We start from the raw sequence: 18,965 nt of genomic DNA, 5'->3' as shown, positions 1-18,965 counted from the left end.
CTCATTAGAGAAGGCAACCACTTGAACAACCAGACTGGCTGTACCAAGTAGTATTACAGAGGCTGGAAACAGATGACAGGTGGGAGAGTGCAGAGGACAACTGTTTTTATTTTGATTCAAGCTTTCAGAAAAAGAGAAATAAGGGCAGTTGTATACATACCTTTGAAGGTCTTTGCACAGACATCTGAATGTGCTGCTTCTCTTACAAAGCTTGGAGCCCAGGACTGAGCATGACTTTCCCTGCAATTATACTTCTCATTGCCAATACAAACTAATGACGCAAATTGCAGAGAGTTAGTTTGGTTGCTAGCAGGTACCTGTAATAGATCCAGCACTGCAGTTAAACACAGCAAGCTTTTTAAGAACATAAAGATGGCACAGATGAGCAAAACAGACATTTATTTTAATTGCAAAAAAATTCATGTGTTACATCCTTGCCATCTTCTGATTGATGGAATAAAGCAAGAATCTAATAAATTAACCAGAAAACAGAGATAAAAACCACACGAGCCTTTGCAAGGCTTCCAAAGCAGAAAGCTGACAAAAAGCACAGACATCCCACATGACTGACTTCAATCCTTTATGCTGAAAGTTCATTTATTCCTTTTTCAATTGCCACAAAGTTTACACATGTACAGCTTACTCAGCAGCAAATCTCAGGTGCACTGTGGGAGTGGACACCTATAGGTTTGCTCTCCTTGGCATGGCACACACAATAAATTACATTTAAATTAGAACTGGCAAATACAAACCCCATGGTTCAGTTTTGAATACTTTAAGTAAAACCAAACAACTTAGCACCAACTTTAAAAAAATATATACAGCATATCTAGGAACTAATACTGTATACATTGAAAAACCTAATCAAAGATTTCTGTAGCATATATGATTATAAATTGTTCAGCCTAGGTGTTATTACTATACCAGCTTACCTAAAAGCAAAGTCAGTCACCTGCAAGGTGGAACAGCAGACAGCAGCAAGTATTAAAATACATACGAAGTCACCATTTAAAAGCAGGTTATTTGCATTTACATGTATAATTGCTCAAGCTTGGTAGTGTTATTCCATACTATTGTTTATGGGAATGTAAAATTCTTAAGTGGTCTTAATTGGATAGAAGACGGGGAATAACATGGCTGATAGGGAGCAACTTGTGTCTTAAGAGAGTATGCTGGCCAGTCTTCCTCTACTGGAAGGTGTTTTCCATGAAGGATCCTCACAGGAATAAGGCTTAAGAGTAAGTGAACAAATGTATGCGTACAGAAAGTGAAAACTATCCTGAGCACCTTCTTCCTCATATTAACATGGGTGAAGTAAAAAAACCTCAACACACATGCAAGACCCAGCTGTCCAGCAACCTTGGTGCCCTCAGGAAGTTCTTCCTCAGTTTAAAAAAAAAAAAAAAAAGAGAGAGAGAGAGAGAGAGAGAGAGAGAGAGAGAGAGAGAGAGAGAGAGAGAGAGAAAGCATTTTTTATATTCTATTTGTTTTAAAAGGTAAAAGGATCATTATTAGCTTCATTTGAGAGAGGTCTCAACATGAACAAATGTTTCACAAGCTCTAATGCTATGCAAACTATTCAGCTACATAACAGACCAATAGATTAAACTACTTCTGCTCAGTTATATTATACCTACACATTTTAAGTCACAATTGTCTGAATAACAAACATTCCATTGCTTTTGGCTGGATAAATGCAGTTGATATTTTTGGATGTTACACATTTACTCTCCAAAGCCTACAGGAGAGATATGAAAATTACTTGTTCTAGCTGGGGAAGGGTAGGTAAATGGAATGCATTAAAAACAGAATAATACTTTTTTTTTTTTTTTTTTTTTTTTTTTTTTAAATCTCAGTTGACTTCTGTAGAATACCTGGACTTACATACATGAATGTCTTTCTAAAGAGATGTAGTTAAGCAATAATTTTTTGTTAATATTACATACTAACTCTCTACACAGAAAAGAGATAGGTATCAAAAGACTGAGACACTGACATCTAGTGGCTGTCATGCAAGACATAACATTTATAAATACTCCTTAGGGGTAAAAAACAGACTAATAATAAATCACTCATGGGTATTTGTAACTTGCTTTCTATGTCACTAATTTGTTCAAATACAGGCCCTGTCCTCACCCTACTTTTTAAGCATCATGCACAACTAAAATTCTCTCAAGTGGGAGAAAGAATGAAGGCAGTATTTCTGTACTCAGCATGTTCATTTGGTCTTGTAGGCTGCACTGACATAAATAAAAGCTGCCAGCTTATATGAAACTCTAAATATTAGAGTTTAGAAGAACGTAAGTTTTTATATCCTCACAATTATGAAATAAAATAGTATCCTGTCATGAAATACTTAAATTATCTGATATGTGATCCAAATAGATATAAATTATATAACTTAATGCACTGTCATCTCCCAAGTTCTTGCATCAATTCAACTCTGATTACAGAAAATATATTAATCATAGCTGTACATACTCATTAACAACTCTTTGCTTTAACAAACTTTTACAGTGGCTATGATAAACTCATTTTCATGAGGTAGCATTTAAAAGAGCCCCATGTGAAAACATCTTCAGTAGTTTCTGGTAAAACTTTCTTGTGCTTAGGCATTGAAAGACACTGCTGAGAAAGAAGAGACTGACCTCTATATGCTTTATAACAGACAGCTGATAGAAGAGGAGAAGGAAATGACTGAACAAATTCAGATTTGGTGTAAACTGATCCAACACTGCATCTATATACTTTTTTTTTTAAATGAATGTTACTGAATAACTCTATTACAAAAACATCCAGAGGCTAACATCAGTAATGTAACGTAACGTCTCCTTACCTCTAGTTATTTCTCCAAGGCAGGAGCTAACTTTATTTATAAGTAGTCTTTGGGCTTATTCATGTTTATTTTTGTGGGATATCAGGAATTGCATTCATAACTTGTTGCATTTAGCTAGAATTTATGATATGTTTCAGGCTACTAATAAACCTAAAAAATTAAATCACACCAATTCATAATTCAAAATAAAGTAAACAAAATACATAATTGAAGACTAACTGAATCATGATAATCAAACATGAATTATAAAAGCATCTTTGATTGTTTAAGGTCTACTTTAAAATGGTTAGTAAAAAAAAAGTTGGATTTGCAACATAATGTAGAGCAGCAGTCCTTCCTCAGCAATGCTACTGTAACATGTCCAAGACCTTCAAGACTGTAATAATCAGGAAGTTAATCTTAGTGGGCAAAAAAAGAGGCTAGATGTGATCAGTCTGTACATCTAAGAGCTTAAAAATATAAATTTAAAATCTCAGCAACAAGTAAAAAAAAAAGTTTCTTGTTACAGTTCTGTATTAGGGCAGATCCACAGAGCTAACTTTTATAAAAATACAACATACTGCATAAGGTTTATTTAGGGATTTAATTTATATATCACAAATACTGCTTTTCATTTAAGTACAATATAATACAGTTTTACTCATGTAACTGCTGGTGTTCACTTTGGATCATGAACTGAATGGCATGCTGTGCTGTCAAAACTTTAATAAAATGGCCTCTAGTTAAACTTCTCCAAAGTATAAAATCATGCAAAATCTACATCCTATATGATACAACCAGTACAATAATTGAAGCCAATAGCCTACAAACAGCCTGGACTATCTTCCGAGTTTGTTCTTGAGGTGTCCACGAGTCAGCCATCATTTTCTTTAGGCAGAAAGGAGGAATTTCAGTTTTGTCTATGGAGTCTCATCATGACCACTGAAACCAGCAACAGTGAGCGCAGTTATTGGCCAACAAATCTTCGTTACCTAATGCAGTTCAGACTGCACATTTAGTCCATTTTGATGAGTCTGGGGTTAGCAAGTTTTACGCTTTCCTCCTGTGACTACTGGTCGTGCATATTCCACAAAATCATCTATAAGAACAGGCCACGCTCCTAAAGAGAAGTCAAGCAATTTAGAAAAGAACATGTCATTATTAGCAATAAGTTGGTTTAGTCTTAAAATACAAAGGATCAGAAGCTTACGTCAATATTTCTGGCCTACCCTGGCTCTAACATGCATGACTTGATGGACACTTGAAAAAGCACCCAACTAGTAAATTAAACATTTGAATCTCCCCTTGCAGTAACAGTTCTTCGCACAAATGAAATATATTTAAAGCATAATCCACACTACCAGGTTTATAAATTAGCTGAAAACAAAATCATGGCATTCCTCTTAAAGTCATTCATAGCTTAGGAAATATTTCTGTACACAGTCATTCCAAAGCAGGATTTGCAGGATTAGTGACAGAGTGTAAGCTGCATTTAGGTTAGTAAAAATATGCTTTTGCAGACATTCTTGCAAGTAGAAAAATGATATATAGCTTTGCTATTAGCAACATTTCTGAACAGAAATACAGTTTCATTGTGACTTCTGTTGCATAACAGATTCAAATAGCATCTGCTGTATAATAGTTTGACAGTTTTTAGTGACAGGTCTTAGTTTTATCTACATATTAAAGCAAACTTGTTAACTTACTTATTGTTAACTTTCTGGCAACAAGTATGATACTCTACTTGCAGCTACACCTTCATGGGTAAACAAATTAAGACACCAGGTAACAGTATGTTCTGTTGTTCATTCAGAGCAAAATTTTAATTCTGCTATACCCATGTTTGCAAAGTTATTTAAGTACTTGTTACCTTCTTCATCATAGTTGGACATATCATCTGCAATCATATTTCCAAAGTCTAACAGAAGATTCCAAGTATCTTTTGGGATTGATCTTTTATGATGTTCCTATAAAGGAGGAAAAATGGTACTGTTAAGTATGAAGTATTTTCAAGTTTCACAGTAGTGGTGGGTTTATTTATTTTATTTAATTTATTTATTTTACACTGAAGTTGAGAGCTTCTGATGAAAATTACAAAAATAAATAGCTACTAAAAAAAGGAAAAGCATAAGAAGTCTTTGTTAGCTGTTTTATTTTTTGTGTTTTGCTTTTAGGATGCATGTTCCTCATTTGTTATGGTAAAAAAATAAAACAAATGCACTTTACACTTCAGCTTAATGGGTCTTGGCTTCCATTCAGGGTTCTGAAACTGTGTAGCCACAAGCTGGCATTCTGCCATTTCAACTCGAGCCCTTCTTTCCTTGTCCCTTTTCACCTGTGCTAATCCAGACTCTCCCTCAACCCCTTGGTTATAGTTGCACCTTTCTCCTACTTCCTCTTCTCACTTACTCCCAGACTGCCTTCCTTCTCTCCAGCCTCTTCTTCCCAGTCAGTCTTATTCTTCATTACCACATCCTGGTCTGATTTCGGGTGTCCTCCTTCTGTATCACCCTGTTCACGTTAGTTTCCAGTACAGCCAGTTTGAGCTGCACTCCAGAAAGATTTACTCCTAGGCAGCTTTCTCTGAGCTTTCAGAGTCAGCCCTTCTATCCTCCCTATCAGCCCTGTTCATAGCTGCTAGCTCTTGCTCCCCTCCTCTATGCTGGCACTAATTTGGTCAGCTGGGGCAGGCTGCAACACCCCCCCCCACACCCCCACACACTTCTCTTTCCATCCATACCACACGCACCCACGCAGTCCCACAAGGCCTCCTGAGCCAGCTGTGGCACTTGTCTGGGGAAGTCAACTGATAAGCCCAGAGGAAAATACTCATTTTTTTTCCTTGATTTGTTTTCTGTCAGTTTAGCAAACAGAATCAGTTTGGGGAGTAGGGTAAATTTCTTTTGGCAATAATATTCTGATATATTCAGGAGAATAAATTGCATTTCTAAAAAAATTTAGAACTTCATCAAAACTAGTTCAAGCCCAACACAGCAGAAAATATGCATCTCTGACACAAGCCAAACATCTTGTCTTGACTGCAAAATACGACAGGCAAATACATCTTCTGAAAACAAAAACAAAACAAAACAAAACAAAAAAAAAAAAACCCCACCCTAAAGATTCCTAGCTTGCTGCTTTCTTACATTGAATTTCTGGATCTAACTGTTTCTTCTGAAACAAATATACTACATGTAAATTTTCAGGTTAAATACTCACAGCAAAGTAAGACATGTTCTAATTGAAGTCCTATTATAGAGGATGTGGTATAAAGACTTGCACAACTGTCTGTCATATTATATAGCCAAATGAAAAAAAAAAAAGTGTTAAGACTTTTCTTCATGCATACCTCTGTACCTGTATTTAGATGTCTTAAGCATATTAAGGCAGTTAAAATGAGAAATCTTTTCACAAGTTCTTTTGGTGAAACTAGTATAAACAGTCAGTGAATAAAATAAATATGCTGTCCAAAAAGCCTCATTGATTTAGAAGACAGCTTACAAGAAAATATTCTAAAAAGTATACACTTTGCCTATTATGCATTAGTGCTTATGTGACAAAACGCAGACTTCTTGTTTTCCTGAACTACAGAGAAAGAGTTAAATAGGAAAAAAAACCCAAGATGAATTACACACTTTTATAAGATAAGTTTTTGCAAACACACAGAAATGCAAATGAAGAAACATGGATGAATGAATTACGTCTTTTATGAGAATATTTTGTGATTTCTAAAGTTTAATTTATGCACCTTTATTCCACTGCCTACAGAATTGTACTGATAATAGAAAACCATCAAGATCAGTCCAAAACTATTATCTAAAAAATGAGTCAAAATAATTACTCAGACAAGAACCTTCACTTAAAAAGAAAAGTCTCTCAGCGTTAAGTCAGTCACAACAGAATTGACATTTAGAGAACACTAAGTTTATGCATTAATATTACAAAAAGCAGAGCATGGTAAAATTTATGGCTGACAATAACCACAGCTGTCTGACAATAAAGACAACGTAGGTTCAATCTACAATAATGGCTTCATTTCAGGCAGAAGCTTTCGTGAGGAGGAAGATAAAGGATCAAGCAAGTAGAATGCACTATTGCCTTAATGCATCTTTTTGCTTCCTTCTCAGTTAGGTAATTATATAGAGAGGATTGAATCTGTCTTGATTTAAGAATATCTGATATCAGTTTTCAGAAATATTCAAAGGAAGTATTCAAACATCCTGCCTTTTTCTTTATTGTAAGCACACAGCTATACAAGCTACAGACCACTGTGGACTAAGATAGTCAGGAAGGCATGCAGTATGTACTTACCAGCAAAAATTTATTCCAAAGATCTAGAAATTTAAACCTTCCTGATAAGACTAAATTCCAATATGCAATTGCCATTTCTAGATCTGCAAGAAACAAAGTAACACAAACACTATAGTATATGTAATAAAACTGTTGCAGTTACACAGTAAATGCTGGATCTAGTATGTTGTGATACAGATGAAATATATTCATTTTAAATCATTACGAGTAACTTCTATTCTGTACTCACTGACCCAGAATGGAGGAAGACAAGTAGTAATGGTAAAAACTGCAGATAGAACGTTACAGTTGTAACTATTAAAATCTGCTTGTCACCATCCAGCAGTGTTGGATTAAAGTTACTTTTAATCCACAGAAACAGAACACAGTAGCTCTCAATAACTCTGGCTACAAGAAACAAACGAACAAAACCAGATAAAAAGATGGAAAATATCAATAGAAAACCTAAATGTTTAAGTCTGGGGGTGCCAATTCCTGTTAACTTATAGCATTTTATATATGGACTTGACTTTAAAGGGATTTTAGATAAAAGGGAAGCGGGGGAAGATTTGCCTGGAGCATGATAATTCTACAGCACCCTTTACAGCAATACAGTTTTCCAGAATCATTTAACAGAAGAACACTTACATCCAAAACTGAAAATGTAAATCCAGGAAAGGAGGAATTATTCTACAACACCACCAGTGATATAAGAGCAGAGCTTAGCTTGTGCATGCCAAGAGTAGGATGCAGTAATGCCACATGTTCAAAAAGAAGAGTAGGGACAATATGAGGTGCAGCATAAGGGGAAAAATGCTTTTTTTGAAGGCTTGTTTTCATTCTCAGCAACTCACAAGGCCTATCTGCTTCTGCCCCAGGTCCCACAGACAGCAGCACTAAATGCATGCTGCTGCGCAACCACAAAATAAAGGCACAGCTTTTCTTCAATCACAAATGGATTTCACTGTTTGCTTTCCATGTAAAATAGGTATAAACAAAATGTGAAAACTTAGTAGAAAATATTGTCATAGTATATTAAAAAGAAGCCTGATTTCCACCTAAAGGAAAGGAGTGAGACATCTGGAATTCTGTGTGTCACATTACAAATCAAAAGCCAGTGTTTTACCTCAAATCAAGTTGCAAGTCTGAAAGAGAAGTTCTACATTTCAACACAGCCAGTTCCCTAGAGTCTGTATAATACAGGCCTGGGGTCCAGACAATAAAAAGGTGCAATAGTTAAGATGATGATGAAAGAAATGAGGTACACATATACCCAATTATATGAAGACAGCACTGCAGGTGTTTTCGCTACTATGATCAGAGTGCCTTTCAGCACAGAATTTACCTCATGCCCTAATAAACTTTTTCAGCTCTTCCTGGCTTTGCTACCACCTATTCATATTCATTTCTCACAGAAAATAAACAGAATAAGCTAATTAATAGCATTTATTTGCTGCTTAGATATACGGATTATAATTCATAGCAGTCATCTCAAATGAAAAGCAAAACGAATGGGAAGGGAGAAACTCAAAGAATCTTCAGGTTTTCTAAACTTCATTGTGAAGTAACTGGCTTTGACCCCATTCATTCAGGTTTCATTATGAAAGTCAACCTTTCCAAGCCAACCTTGTAAATCTATTATACGACAACGTTAAGTAAAATGCATTTTAAATAAAAAAGTTTTATGACATGAGAATTTTTACTCTTTAGATGAAATAGTTCCTGGAAAAAGGAAGAAGGTACAGGCATAGAAGCAAAGATGGATGAAGGTGCCACAGAAAAGTTAAAAGGGAAAGAAAAGGCAACACTTCCTTGATTCATTTGGGTATCTATATCAAATTTAATATTATGTTATACTGAATGATTATTGCAAAATTGTATTTAACACAATGAAAGTGAAATACTATTTTAACTGATACTTGTGGGATACATTTCATGTGTGTGCAAACTGATTCTCCCGCACAAAGACAGAGGAGCTGTTTGGTATAATATACAGTAAGCGTATCCTTCTCAGGCTGTGGCCCTGTAACAACACACCCTTCCTGACACTAGCTCTGTGTACACACCGCTTGGAGGTAAGATACCTCAGGGTGCTACATTAGCTGCCAACTAATCACTTTTCAGTTTTCAGCTGGATTAGCTTACTGTACTAATCCACTACACGGTGCCAGTGTCAGTGCAAAGAAGAGGGACATACTGCGCATATTAGGGGTGGTACAGGGGGAGATTGTGGCAGGGCCAACTTATATCAGTTTAAACTGTCATGGAACAGTACCCGTAATTTTCCAAATCCTTTACACTAGCATAAGGCTTTGAAAGAAGCATACCTACTCTTCCTTCGTTGTGCAATGTAAGCATGGGTGACCCTGTTGTGAATTAAGAGAGGAGTAGGTCCTGATCTTGATTAAAATTAGCTCAGGAGAAAGAAAAAAAAGAAAAGTAAAGCTTCCTACATGGTTCACAGCAGTCACACAAATCCATGAACTGATGCAAGGAAGAGATATTGAACAAATGGACAGGATGGGAATATCACTTTCAGCAATGATGCTAGTTTACACCAACTTAGAGCATTTGGGGAAACCAGGCCTTTAAGTGTGCTTGCTATACTGTCAAGAGATTTGGCTACGCTTTTGCTTGAACACAATTCCACATCTAGATTGAAAACTTTAGGGTTCAAGGAGAGAAAAATGGAACTTTTCTGCTGTAAAGGGAGGGCCTAGTACAACACAAAGCTCCAGTTCTTCATTAGGACTCTGATAGTAGCATCAATAAACAGTATGACTGCAGTTTATCTGCTACAATGAGTGCAGCAATGAAAGATGGAAGAAAAATCCTTAGGCTATGGAAGTTCTATGCCTTGCAAAAACATCTTTCTGTGCGGGTGCAGATTTCTTGCACAGTCCTAGCAATACTTATTTCAGTGCTGAACAGATATGAAAGCATAATTACAAGTAAAATAAAAATCAAATTATAATTATGAAAATATACTAGTTTTGTACCGAAGAACATGCCTTCCGCATTACACACTAATGATGCACATGTTGTGAATGGAATGGACGGGACAGATACTTAAGTCTCTGAAAACTAGTATCTAAGCAAAGGCAAGTTTAGAAGAGGCTTTATAAAAGACTTTGGTGTACATATCTGATACATAAAACTGCTAAACAGTGAATGTTTAAAAATCATTATAAAAATATTGCATTAGAAAGATATAGCAGTCAGAAATGAAAGTCATTTGTGTCAGTTGTTGATGGAACTATAGCTCATATTAGTTTGATCCCCAAAACATGCAACACCATGACTGAAAAGGATACTTCTTTATCTGGCTCTGCCAAATTGCAAACTCAAATTGGCTATCTAGACAGACATAATCCACCTCTAATTTTTTTTTTTTTTAGGGGCAAAAAATGTTTCTAGAAGTAAATACAAATACAAATTCATAATACAAGACATCCAGTGGTTTGAGTTTTCCCTCCACCCCAAAATATTTTCAGTATCATTATCTATCGAATGTTGCGTTTCATGTAGCCCCTTCAGTATAATGGCTTGATAATATAAATGGTTTATATACACTGAAACAAAGCTTCATTATCTAGATGCCCAGAAAAAGTCATGTTGGGCATACATACAGCATCCATAGAGCGCTCTGTAACAAACCTCTACAAACTATTTAATTCTAATTGATAGCTATTAACTAGCTATCAATTATCATTTAAACATTTAAAAATTATTAAAATAAAAGTTAAAAATATATATACAATATCTAAGTAAAACTAGAGTTCAATGAGAAGATAAAGGTGTGTATAATATTTTAAGAGTTCCTTACACTTCTGAATTATTTCAATAATCAACTTTTCACAACCAGGAGCAAAACATTTTGCATGCAGTATAATCTTCTCTAAAACATTAAAACCTCATTCTAAAATTATGTTAAAATAAACAAACAAAACTTAGTCTCTCTTTCCCTGACTGAACAGAGAACTTTAAGTGATAACAAATTAGCACAATCAACGTAGGAGACATTCATTATCAGCTAGACAGCCTGTATCTACTTTTAAGGTTTGATCAAAGGCACATTTTGTTAATGAAAGTTTTCACTGTTTTCATTTGTCACTTGTTTAGACTCTTGCATAGATTAAAACAAAAACACCCCCAGCACCCCCCCCCCCCAAAAAAAAATAAATAAAGCTCCTTGTCGTTTTGCTATGATTTTGGACAATGGGAATGAAGTCAGTACATACAAGAAAGTGAGAAAACAAAGATAAATCAATGGATAGCAAGGTATTGGCTGGAGAGTAGGATTTATGAGGAACGTGAAATTAAGTTCATTTAGACCTGCTGTGCCAAAGCAGCACTCTGGGACTGCAGCACTCACTTGTCATTGTCTACCAAGGAAAGGTTTCCAGCCCTCTCGGATTGCCCTACCAACAAAGCTGTTTGGGAAGTCATGTTTGAAGCTATCAGAATACTATAACTAATTCACTTAAATTACTGACAGAACTTAAAAGAAAAAAAGGCCAAAAACCACTACACTGGAATCCTAATGATATTTTAAAGTCTTTAGGTTATTTAGAAGAATATTAGCCACGTCTGCACTTCTAACCCCTAGTTAGCATGCTGACTAGGTGCTGTACATGATGACAGTGAGTCTACCATGTTTTAGAGCTTGGAAGCAAGTAATTTATTTTAATTTCATCTTTTGAGATTTACCGATTGTCCCAATATTGCCTTTTTCCTCCTTTATTAATATTTAATCCTATCAATATTGTAATGCTTTGTTAATTCATATAAGTCATCTCTATGAAGGAATTTGGGCAGCTTCTTAAGCTTCACCAATGAGTTTTATCCAAAGAATACTGTCTCAGACTATATGAGCAGGATTTTTTTATAACAGGAAGTATCATGGAGCATTACCTGGTCCATCTACAGACACAAAACAAAATACTAAAAAAGAATGCAACACAGAGCTTGTAGGAGGAAGCTATTTCAGAGTTTTGAGTACCTTCACCTGAGGCTTTCTCTCATCAATGCTTTAGCCCAAACTTACTCTACGGTCTTGAAAAGAAAAAAGCAACCAACTCTCCTACTTCCAACACATCATAAAAAATTAATCTGGATAGGTGCACAGACACAGAAATGTAGGTTACCATTCAGTTGCCTTGTAAGAGCGTTTAGCCTATGTAAGGCACGGAACTTCAAATGTTTTCTTTATGGTGATTTAATTTGCCATAAGGTATCATTGGGTTGATACTCTTTGATCTCTTTCCTATTGTTTCCTTGCTGTGATCACAGGCAAAATCATACTTTCATAAAGCTAAAATAAAAACTACACTGCACAAATACTTATTTTGCTTCGATAAAATTCCTGGACACCATGCAGAAACTGGTACAGATGTGGAAACAGCAGAAACGCGTGAATATATCTAAAGAACTGGACTACCACACTACCTGACCAAAGGACAAATGAATACTTGCAAAATTCAATGAGTTACTTGATTCCTTGTGTCCTCCTCTCGCTGAATGATTTTAAGTCTTCTTTGGCCTCCAAATTACTAAGAACATGGACACAAAAATTAGTTCCTTTCCTAGTCAGAACATTTTTTCTTCTAGACAGATATAAATATAATTCATGTAGCAAAGCAGCAAGAAAATACCATCAGGATTCAACCTGAAAACCCTTCCTTCACCAAATTGCTAAAAGTTACACCTAAATAGCCTTCATCTGCAGTTCCCCAAAGAGGCAGGGGAGATAAGGGGCATGATGCAAACACTGAAAGTGGTTCAATTCAGATTCCAGCTGAGTTGGACCCATTCATCCCTGCAAAGCTGTAAGAAAAGAGCTCCCCAGTACTCTAGGTAAGTGGACACTTACTATACAGTGCTGGAGCTAAGCCCCTGTGGAACCTAAAGCACAGGGAAGTGCAGTGAAGCAGAGTATGCAGATTTCAGAAGAGCTCTACAGGTATCTGACTGTGCTTATTAACTCTAGCTCAGCATCAGCTATGCTGAAGCAATTTGATTCCATGCAAAACCTTTTATGCTTATTATCTTGAGTATCAATTGGACAAAAGCAGATGAACTGCCTTTGGATCTGAGCTAGGCTTACAAAAAGATAGCTAAGTGTGATTTGAGTGCAAGCTAATGAATCTTGTAGTCAGTTTAAAAATCACTATCTGTGATACTGCTAACTTACAGTTCAGATAAACTACAACAGACGACTGAAAGTTGACCATATCTACATTTCCCAAATAAGAGTCAAACATGAGTTACAGAATCATTGAGGCATTACTAGAACTGGTAGCTATGCCACACCCTTGCTGCTACTATGGGCCTTTTTTCATCACAGTAACCTGTCCTATACTAAGCTTTTCCAAATTGCTGGTCTTTTCAGAATGAAAGAAAAAAGTTAGTGAAAATGAAGCAAGGACCATAAGCACAGACCAAGACTATTGAAACACTACTCGAATATAGTAGTCACAGATCTCTCTCATAAGTAATCATGAAATTCATTTCTTGAACTTGGCTCTCCCTCCCTTTCTTCATCCACTCATTCCTACAAATACCCTGCAAATGGATCAGTCTAATCCTTCATAAAAAAAAACAGAGGAAATCATGGTAACTGGTTAGAAAAGAAAAAAAAAGATATCTCTCCCTACTGTCTGTCTCTTCAAAGAATCTGACACTTAACATCTTACTACGATGAAAGCTAAAGTTGATGCTGCTTCAATTAAAAAGAGCATGTCATACTCATCTGCTCACAGAAGATGCAACTTTCTTGAAGTCCGCATACAGGACGCAAAAATAGTCATTCTCCTGGTCTTGAGGCAATATTTGATTCAATTCTGAATGCCCTCCTCATGTACCATTTCTTGCTTGATCCCAGGAAACTGGCAGAGAGAAGGAAGCACAACCTTTTGAGCCAGTAAGCAGGCAAAGGAATCACAAAAGAGTGATGAAGGACCAAATCTGCTTTTTGTTTCCACGTCGAAAATCATGAAAGAATGCATTATGTTCTTCCGTTGTGCTGAAACAAACTGTAGTAAAGTCCTGAGGAGCATAAGGAATATCTTCAATATGTCTTGTTGGGGCTCAAAGGGAGATCCATTAAGAGACTTGGTGTAAATATCAGGTTAAAAAAAAAAAAAAAGAAAAAAAAAAAAAAAAAAAGATGGAGCTAAGGCCTTGTTTTCAGCATGACCAGTGTCTTTAGAAATCTGAACTGTTCTGCATACAACATGACTAAAGGTCCATAATCCTATCCTTTGATACAGCTATCACTCAAGAGCTAGGATGCAGAATTTCACTCAGACTGCACCAGAAAAAGCTAAAACATAGGAGTAGAACATGAAATAAACCTTTCCAAATCTGTACCATTAAAACTTGGGAGTTATTGCAATAGCTAGATATGATAGCAAGAACATGAGAGAGCAGATTAAATAGACAGATCTACAGTTATACATAATAACTCTTTCTCAAGGTCTCCTGGCAAACTGGACTTTAATAAACTGTAGCTTTTGCATTATCTCAAAATATAAATAAAGCACTCAGATGCAGTTCAGTATGTCTAAGTACTATGTCTGCTAGGTACAATACACAGCCACTGAAACGGCATTGCTGTGTGAAACCTTGTTATCTCCTTTCCTGAATTCTATCCATCACTTAGAAGGCAATAGTCTTAGTAGATATAAATATCAATCCTTTCTTAGACAATAATCAAATCTATTCAAATGTATTTGAAGGACTTGACATCTGGGTCCTGAGTAACGTTAATCAGAAAATTGTTTTCTGTTTAAAGGAAAACACAGCAGACCTTATGCAATGTGCCTTTGCCTCCTGCATCTTGCTACTCACACCATCTAGAAGGACTGGTACTGCTTTTACTTCTTTAAACAGCGTGTATCCACACTGAAGCACACTGGTTGCCAATATTAAGCTAGTAAAAAAATGGAAACATCTGAGTTAGGTGAGACCACAGAGACAGGAGTCCCTAAAGAGAAAGAAAACTTCCCTAGTGCCACCACATGAACTGTGGAAAAGAGAATCCTATAAAAGAAAGAAGTCCTTTACAAAGGTGGCCCTATTTCTGAGAATGAATAGTGGTGTATCAAACTCTGTGCCTAGTTTGGGGTATGAGAGAATAGATGAAACTGAATTTATCAGTCTAATTATGTAAATGCAGGATTTCTTGCATTGGTTTTGAGAGGAAATGTAGAATGAGAAGAAATTAAAGAAGCAATGGAAGACATGCTGGTCTTCAAACAAACAAACAGAAAACCCCCACCAAAACTAGAACAGCTTTCTTGTAGGAAAATCCTCTGCACTGGGAAGAAGCCTATGTCAGGTATCAACAAAATTCTAAACTTAAGAAGGGCATCTGTGTCCAGAAGCCTGGCCTTCTGCCTCCCTCCCTACAAACATCCTCTGGTGTGATAAAACATATGGTATGTCCTGTTAATATCTCCTGAAAGAGAAATGCTGTTGTCGTGGTTTTTCAAGATTTGCTCCAGAAAAACAAGTTTACTGAAAACTGACTGTAATTCTAGAAAGAACTTTTAGAAATTCAGTCTGAAAGCACTAGTGCCCAAAGCCAGGCATGGTGAAATTCATACTGGTATATTCTGAGAACTGACTGAAGCCTATCATCTTTGAGACTCTGAAAATGTCAGATGAGATTTCTAGAACATTGCCCTCAAATATTAATCATCATGGTACTCTCAAACCGGAAGAATGAAACAAAACCACAAGGGCCAGTCCTGTATCTAATGCTGCCGAGTGCACTGACTAACAAAGTCAGCAACTTAGATGATACAACAGAGAACCACTTATTAAATCTGAAAATAATACAAGGCCTGGAAAGGGTGGAGCACTGGAGAAGACAGGACTAGAATTCAAAATTGTCTGGACAAATTGGAAAAACAGTTGAATAAACAGGAAACATTTCTTTAGAAAGAAGTGCAAAGTGTTGTTAGGAATAATTAATTGCAGAAATAGAAGATGGGAACCAACTGGGTGCACAGGACTTCTGCAGAATTCCACAAATACAAAAGACCATAAATTGACAAACACAAGCAAATTTAATATTGAGATGTAAAGCAAAGAGTGAAATACATAAGGCACACAAAATATATCTTCCAGCTTGTTTGGGCACTACAGGACAAGAAAAAGACAGATGACTGGAGCGCAAAGGAAAAAAACAGAAACTATCAGAGACCTGAAAGATAAAATTTATCAGGGTAGTTCATTTTACAGTCTACAGACCAAGTAAGGACATAAATATAGTTGCCAAATATGTAAAAAGCTGTTACTAACTGTAAGGAAATGCATATGTTACGAATTCACTCTGGATGTGTAAGTATCAAACTCAAAAATTCGGCAACAGAGATTGAAGTTACATGCTAGAAAAAGAAAAAACTAACAATAGGTGTGATCAAGCACTGAAATAGATTGTCTAAGTATGAGATCTGTCATCGGAAATTTAAGAGCATACTAAGTGAAGGCAGTGGCTCCAAAACTTTTTCAGCCAGAGGACCACTGCCAATCAGATCTCGATTCTTCCTGCAGACAGCTATTGAAATGGTAAACTAGTATATATTGCTAGCATACCACTGAACACTAGCTTAGAAAAACATGTCAGGAATGGTTTAGGCAACAGTCAATCCTGTCTGGCAAAAGAGTCCTAGATAAGTGTTTCTCTATCATTTAAATTGGAAGACCACCTAGCATATTGAAAAGGAATCCATGAATCATTTCATTTCCTGATGTTGTTCAGGGTTAGAGATAGGACAAAAAAAGTAATAAATGTTGCTTATGATTTGTTAGAACAACAGAAATAGATAGTTTTGTTCTAATCAGAAACATATTAAAATATTGATATAGCAATGAACATGACTCTTGACTAAAGCATCAGTGTTTGGACATTTTAGAGGCATTTGAGTAATTTCTTATTATTTCAGTGTATTAAGATAATAAACATGAAAAATAACTGCATAAATGAGTCTTCTTTGCCTTTCACATACACATTTTTCTGGTGAGCTCTAGTCTCATTTTTTACTTCTATTAAAAAAAAAAAAAAAAGGTGTTAGAAGTTAGCCTGAAGGATCCAACAGACGTATCATTTTAATGTCTTCTTTTTCAAAAAGTTAAACTATTAATAAACTCCTCAGAACAAGACTTTCCTGTTTGCCACTGGCACTATCAAATGTGCTTAATCTTCAAACAGGAATATTTATAAGTCATGTTTATGATATCCAAGAATCAAGTAATATCCTTTTAGTAAGCAGATCACTGTCCTCAACTAAAATGAGCGCTGCAGCTACCAGAGGTGGTTGTTTAAGTTTCTAGTGTAGTAAGAGTGGATACTTCATTGTATTCACAATACACACTAAAATATTCTGTAATTGAAAGTCAGGAAACAATTCCTTTGCTTATTTCCACTTCATGAATTAAGATCATTCACTGTTTCGCAGTCATACATATCAAAGAGGAGTCAGTGCTACCAGAGGATAAAAAGAGGTAATGTCCAAGTCTTTTTAAACCCTATTTTTTATAGACTTACTGACCTCTTTTAGTCTTCAAGTCATAATTCAAATGTGAGTATGTTATGTGAATGAGTACACAAAGACCATCATAGGAGCATGTAATCAGCAACAATTTTAAGGCAAGCCAGCTAGCACAGTTGCTTAGGAGCATCCTATACTTTCGTAGCACTGCATGTCATCTAACGTACGTGGAGAGGAAGGAGAGATTTTTACCTCAGGAGGAAGTAGGGTAGAGCTAGGCAGAAGTTAACACCAGCTTATTTGGTAACAAATCTAACTGTGCATTCTGTTTAACTGTCTGGACTGAATTCGTGAAAGCATCTTGAGACAGGCTCCAAACTTAGTAAGAGAGAAACAGACTTTATACAATAATGAGACAAGCTCCTGTATCTCCTTGACAGCAGGCCATGCAATCACTGGAGCATAAATACCAAACACCTCTATGTGGTTCTGGAGAGAGGGAGAGAAGATGAACAGCTTCTTTTTTTCTGGAAGAAAATATAGTCTATATATAGAAGAGGATGTAAAACAAAAAAAGCAAAGGCTGTACTAGATGTTGCTGAAGAAACAAGAATTCTCAGCTCATACTGACTCTTCTGTAAGATAACTGACTGAACTTCTGCTTGCTGAATGCTTTTTTGCTGAAAGAGAACAAAAATAACCCTCAGAATAATCAGAAGAGGAAACAGTAAGCTGTAAACAGCAGCCTATAAACGTTTTGTCTCCTTTTTCCTGCTCCACCAAATATAATGGAATTCTCTGAAAAGATTCCAACTCCAAACTTGTACAGTGTTAATTTTTATTTGGCTATCACTGACCTCAAGCACATAGAATTGTCATGTTAGTCAACATGCTTGCTCAGCACTCTTCCTAATCAACCTGCAGTGGTCCAAGTTCACACCACACAGAAGTAGGCTATATCTACAGCGAAGTAAGAAGAGTAGCACTCACTCACTTTTAGCTGAACCTTGATTATTTTAATGTCTAAGATCACCTTAGCAAAACCAGAAAGTCTGACAAAAAAGTCCCCCAAATACTGCCATGCAAGAACTAAGTACTACTCGAAATTAAGAAACCCTATGACTAGAATAAAATTCTTCAAACCTGGAGTTGGCAACAATTATTTTAAGGTTAACATGTCATTTCTGTGCTTAGCTTCTCCCACTAATACTTGAATTCTTAGTGCTAGAAGATATTTAGGTGCTTTATTGCCTAAAGGTCCATTCTTACACAACAGAAGGACAGGCTTATAAATGAAAGGGCCTCCACACCAAATAAAGAGAAGTAATGGAAAACAAGTAAGTTTCCTTTTTCCTTCTCCT

The 18,965-nt window shown here is 36.1% G+C and overlaps 1 protein-coding gene across 5 annotated transcripts in view; it reads right to left on the bottom strand.

Moving 5' to 3' along the window:
- Positions 1 to 579: 579 nt before the first annotated feature.
- DCUN1D2 (defective in cullin neddylation 1 domain containing 2) overlaps positions 580 to 18,965 on the bottom strand; it is a 29,904-nt gene continuing 11,518 nt past the window's right edge. For all 5 annotated transcript variants that reach the window (XM_026096976.2, XM_026096975.2, XM_064503716.1 and 2 more), the window contains exons 5-7: positions 7,127 to 7,209; positions 4,686 to 4,782; positions 580 to 3,935 (exon numbers count right to left, since the gene is read on the bottom strand). In XM_026096976.2, coding sequence (XP_025952761.1) covers positions 3,856 to 3,935; positions 4,686 to 4,782; positions 7,127 to 7,209 — 260 coding nt within the window. In that variant the 3' untranslated portion in view covers positions 580 to 3,855. The remainder of the gene's footprint in view (positions 3,936 to 4,685; positions 4,783 to 7,126; positions 7,210 to 18,965) is intronic.

This window comes from Dromaius novaehollandiae, chromosome 1 (genome assembly GCF_036370855.1).
Source record: "Dromaius novaehollandiae isolate bDroNov1 chromosome 1, bDroNov1.hap1, whole genome shotgun sequence".
NCBI classification, from domain to species: Eukaryota; Metazoa; Chordata; class Aves; order Casuariiformes; family Dromaiidae; genus Dromaius; species Dromaius novaehollandiae.
Note: the sequence above shows the minus strand (reverse complement) of the source record. Positions and strands in the feature narration are given on the sequence as shown.